The sequence below is a fragment of the Salvelinus fontinalis genome, chromosome 33, assembly GCF_029448725.1.
Source record: "Salvelinus fontinalis isolate EN_2023a chromosome 33, ASM2944872v1, whole genome shotgun sequence".
NCBI lineage: Eukaryota > Metazoa > Chordata > Actinopteri > Salmoniformes > Salmonidae > Salvelinus > Salvelinus fontinalis.
The window spans coordinates 10,693,399-10,698,969 of record NC_074697.1 but is presented as its reverse complement, the minus strand read 5'-3'; the positions used below and the strand labels follow the sequence as shown (position 1 = coordinate 10,698,969).

At 49.9% G+C, this 5,571-nt stretch overlaps 1 protein-coding gene across 1 annotated transcript in view; it reads left to right on the top strand.

The window, feature by feature from the left end:
- The window catches only part of LOC129832520 (cytoplasmic dynein 2 heavy chain 1-like), an 88,212-nt gene that overhangs the window by 82,184 nt on the left and 457 nt on the right, over positions 1 to 5,571 (top strand). The window contains exon 13 of the mRNA XM_055896640.1: positions 2,656 to 2,772. Within this exon, the coding sequence (XP_055752615.1) occupies positions 2,656 to 2,772 (117 nt within the window). The remainder of the gene's footprint in view (positions 1 to 2,655; positions 2,773 to 5,571) is intronic.

Sequence of the window (5,571 nt, the reverse complement as noted above, 5' to 3'; positions counted from 1 at the left end):
GAGACAGAGACAGGGAGCGAGGGACACAGAGAGAGGGAGCGAGGGAGACGGAGAGAGGGAGCGAGGGAGACGGAGAGAGGGACACAGAGAGAGGGAGACAGAGGGAGGGAACGAGGGAGACAGGGAGGGAGCGAGGGAGACAGAGAGGGAGCGAGGGACACAGAGAGAGGGAGCGAGGGAGACAGAGAGAGGGAGCGAGGGAGACAGAGAGAGGGAGAGAGGGAGACAGAGGGAGGGAGACAGAGGGAGGGAGACAGAGGGAGGGAGCGAGGGAGACAGAGCGAGGGACACAGAGAGAGGGAGCGAGGGACACAGAGAGAGGGAGCGAGGGAGACGGAGCGAGGGACACAGAGAGAGGGAGACAGAGGGAGGGAGCGAGGGACACAGAGAGAGGGAGCGAGGGAGACGGAGAGAGGGAGCGAGGGACACAGAGAGAGGGAGACAGAGGGAGGGAGCGAGGGAGACAGAGAGAGGGAGCGAGGGACACAGAGAGAGGGAGAATGAGAGAGGGAGCGAGGGACACAGAGAGAGGGAGCGAGGGAGACAGAGAGAGGGAGCGAGGGACACAGAGAGAGGGAGACAGAGGGAGGGAGCGAGGGAGACAGAGAGAGGGAGCGAGGGAGACGGAGAGAGGGAGCGAGGGACACAGAGAGAGGGAGCGAGGGACACAGAGAGAGTGAGACAGAGGGAGGGAGCGAGGGAGACAGAGAGAGGGAGACAGAGACAGGGAGCGAGGGACACAGAGAGAGGGAGCGAGGGAGACGGAGCGAGGGACACAGAGAGAGGGAGACAGAGGGAGGGAGCGAGGGACACAGAGAGAGGGAGCGAGGGAGACGGAGAGAGGGAGCGAGGGACACAGAGAGAGGGAGACAGAGGGAGGGAGCGAGGGAGAGGGAGCGAGGGACACAGAGAGAGGGAGAATGAGAGAGGGAGCGAGGGACACAGAGAGAGGGAGCGAGGGAGACAGAGAGAGGGAGCGAGGGACACAGAGAGAGGGAGGCAGAGGGAGGGAGCGAGGGAGACAGAGAGAGTGAGTGAGGGAGACGGAGAGAGGGAGCGAGGGACACAGAGAGAGGGAGCGAGGGACACAGAGAGAGGGAGACAGAGGGAGGGAGCGAGAGACACAGAGAGAGGGAGCGAGGGAGACAGAGAGAGGGAGACAGAGGGAGACAGAGAGGGAGCGAGGGAGACAGAGAGGGAGCGAGAGAGAGGGAGCGAGGGAGACAGAGAGAGGGAGACAGAGAGAGGGAGACAGAGAGAGGGAGACAGAGAGAGGGAGACAGAGAGGGAGACAGAGAGAGGGAGACAGAGAGAGGGAGCGAGACAGAGAGAGGGAGACAGAGAGAGGGAGACAGAGAGGGAGCGAGGGAGACAGAGAGAGGGAGACAGAGGGAGACAGAGAGGGAGCGAGGGAGACAGAGAGGGAGCGAGAGAGAGGGAGCGAGGGAGACAGAGAGAGGGAGACAGAGAGAGGGAGACAGAGAGAGGGAGACAGAGAGAGGGAGACAGAGAGGGAGACAGAGAGAGGGAGACAGAGAGAGGGAGCGAGACAGAGAGAGGGAGACAGAGAGAGGGAGACAGAGAGGGAGCGAGAGACACAGAGAGAGGGAGCGAGGGAGACAGAGAGAGGGAGACAGAGGGAGACAGAGAGGGAGCGAGGGACACAGACAGACGGAGGGAGGGAGGCGTGGGCAGAGAGTGCTACAGCTGCAGGGAGGAGACGGGAAACTCCATTCAGACATCTCAGCTGAGAGAAAAGATTATTCATCTTTCACAATGATCTCACACACACACACACACACACACACAAAACAGTGATTTATGAGATGTGTTTGGCTGACCTGACGCCAGGCCCCCCCCCCTGCTAGTCACACACACGCAGACACACACACAAGCCTGTGTAAGTCCTGAGTCACCAATATGACATCATACTGCACACACATGGCATTACTTACACAGGAGAGAGGGCTTTCCTTCTTCCTCCATCCATTACATGATTTGTTCTATCCCTCATGTCCCTTTCATGCTGTATGTCTTGTTGTGTTTAGAGTTAACTGTGATTCACAGCTCAGCTTCTAATGATGTACCTCTTTCTGTCTCCCCATCTCTCTCTCCATCGGTCTTTTTCTCTCCTCTCTCACCCCCTCTCCTCTCCCCATCTCTCTCTCGATCTGTATTTTTCTCTCCTCTCTCACCCCCTCTCCTCTCCCCATCTCTCTCTCCATCTGTCTTTTTCTCTCCTCTCTCACCCCCTCTCCTCTCCCCATCTCTCTCTCCATCGGTCTTTTTCTCTCCTCTCTCACCCCCTCTCCTCTCCCCATCTCTCTCTCAATCTGTCTTTTTCTCTCCTCTCTCACCCCCTCCCTCTCCCCATCTCTCTCTCGATCTGTCTTTTTCTCTCCTCTCTCACCTCCTCTCCTCTCCCCATCTCTCTCTCCATCTGTCTTTTTCTCTCCTCTCTCACCCCCTCTCCTCTCCCCATCTCTCTCTCCATCTGTCTTTTTCTCTCCTCTCTCACCCCCTCTCCTCTCCCCATCTCTCTCTCAATCTGTCTTTTTCTCTCCTCTCTCACCCCCTCTCCTCTCCCCATCTCTTTCTCTCTCTTTTTCTCTCCTCTCACCCCCCTCCTCTCCCCATCTGTCTGTATGTCTGTAGGTGTGTGGTCTGCAGTTGGAGGGCTGTAGTTTTGATGGGGCTCGTCTGTCTGAGAACCGGCATGACTCCCCCAGTGTGTCAGCTGTACCTGCCTGCTACATGGCCTGGATAGTACAGGTACAAGCACACACACTCACTCACACTCACGGACACGAATCACTGAAGTGCTCTCTGTTCTTTCTGTGGTCAGGGTCAGAGTTCAGCTCTCTGATTAGCTGTTGTCATGGCAACGTAGTTCTTATTGTTCACGTCTCCTCTGATTTACACTGAACAAAAATTTAAACACAGCATGCAGCAATTTCAACGATTTTACTGAGTTACAGTTCATATAAGGAAATCAGTCAATTTAAATAATTAATTAGGCCCTAATCTATGGATTTCACATGACTGGAAATACAGATATGATTCTGTTGGTCACAAATACCTTACCAAAAAAAAGTAGGGGTGTGGATCAGAAAACCAGTCAGTATCTGGTGTGACCACCATTTGTCTCATACAGCAAGACACATCTCCTTCACATGGAGTTGATCAAGCTGTTGTTTGTGGCCTGTGGAATGTTGTCCCACTCCTCTTCAATGGTTGTGCAAAGTTGGTGTATATTGGCGGGAACTGGAACACACTGTCATACATGTAGATCCAGAGCATCCCAAACATGCTCAGTGGGTGACATGTCTGGTGAGTATGCAGGCCATGGAAGAACTGGGACATTTTCAGTGTCCAGGAATTATGTACAGATCCTTGTGACATGGGGCCGTACATTATCACGCTGAAACATGAGGTGATGGCAGTGGATGAATGGCACGAAAATGGGCCTCAGGATCTCGTCACGGTATCCCGGTCCATTAAAATTGGCATCAATAGAAAAGAGCACACTTCTTCAACGTGCCAGTGGCCATCAAAGTGACCATTTGCCCATTGATGTCGGTAATGACGCTGAACTGCAGTCAGGTCATGACCCCGGTGAGGACAATGAGAACGCAGATGAGCTTCCCTTAGACGGTTTCTGACAGTTAGTGATTCTTTGGTTGTACAAACCCACAGTTTCATCAGCTGGTCTTAGACATACTGCCAAATTCTCTAAAATTACATTGGAGGTGGCTTATGGTCGAGAAATTAACATTAAATTCTTTGGCAACATCTCTCGTGGACATTCCTGCAGTCAGCAGGCCAATTGTACGCTCCCTAAATACTTTAGACATCTGTGACATTGTGTTGTGTGACAAAACTGCACATTTTAGAGTGGCCTTTTATTGTCCCCAGCACAAGATGCAGCTCTGTAATGATCATGCTGTTTAATCAGATTCTTGATATGCCACCCCTGTCAGGTGGATGGATTGTCTTGGCGAAGGAGAAATGCTCACTAACAGGGATGTAAACTAATTTGTGCACAGCATTTGAGAGAAATAAGCTTTTTGTGCATATGGAACATTTCTGGGATCTTTTATTTCAGCTCATAAAACAATGGGACCAACACTGTACATGCTGCGTTTATATTTCTGTTGAGTGTTGTTAATTTCCCCAAAGGTCTTACTGTGATGAGAGAAGGAACAATATATTTTATCCTTTGAACAGGCCTGCCATCTTTCTTCCCTCTCTCCTGGCCTCTCCCTCAGTTATATGAGTAAAACTGCTCAGACAGGAGATGCCTAGTATCTGACCAGTCGCTTTATTAACCAAACACTACTTCATATACAGCATAATCCCCTCTTTCTTCTCCCTCCCTCTACTCCCTCTTTTGCTCCTGTATAATGTCTAATGGTTGTAACACCAGGCTAATGTGGATTCAACCCTGCTACAGTAGTTATCTGAGGGATCTGAGGCCTATCTGTCTGGCTTCAAACTGCTTTTACGGAGGCCTCGCCCACCCTTTACCTCAACTGGGGATGTTAACCGTTAGTCGGTTAGCCTCCGAAAATACATTTCACCGTTCATGTTTATCTGTCTCTAGGTTAATTTGTAGAATTTTGTGGGATTAATTTGGTGTCAGAATTTAACAAATCTAATCAGTCAATAAAACAGGAACAATGTCTTGGTCGACGGAATGATTATTTTGTGTAAAATAGTCACGTACAGTGAGTTTCTAGAGTTAGAAAGTAGATTTTGTATGTCAACTAATGGCTCGCTGTCTCTAGTAGAATGAGCTGCAAGCCGGAGGAGAGACTCGTTGCTAGGCAACTCACAGACACTGGGAGCAGTGGGACAGAGCGGAACGCCATGAGGCAGCTAACAACAGCTAAGCTAGCAACCCCCCCCCCCCAAAAAAAAGTTTAACAGTATTTCTCTCCTGTACTACTCGTTTTCTATATCAACTTTCTTTTGTTGTCCAGAAGCCAAAGGCACAATCCTAGTCATATAAACAACCCGTTTTAGTTGTTGTATATTTACATATTCCCTCTCTTCTACGTTTCCAACGGAGGTGTTCAACTCTGTCACGTGAAACGCATCAGTTGTTTTTTTTACAACAGAGGTTTCCCACATATTACATTTCGGGCAAATGTTTGAAATGGATCTATTCAGTTCTGCGCTTCATTACAGTAGTTTCATGTTCAATAACATGAGAGGATAGAGGATAGGCTCGCTATTGTCACATGTTCTTTAAGCTCTTAATGAAAAATGTCCTCTCCTTCCATGCATAGTATTTTACTGTTTGGAACACATTTTACAGTTTGTTAACTGGTTAATGGGGGTTTGTTAGTCAGCAACAAAATGTCCAGAAATTTGCATCCTTAACACACACACACACACACACGCACCAACGGACCTGTGTGTTGTGTATATATTTATTCGTTAGATATTACTGTTGGAACTAGAAACATAAGCATTTCACTGCACCTGCGAAAACATCTGCAAATCTGTGTACGCGACCAATAAACTTTGATTTGATGTTAATCTAACGTTGGGTGTGTTATATTGCAG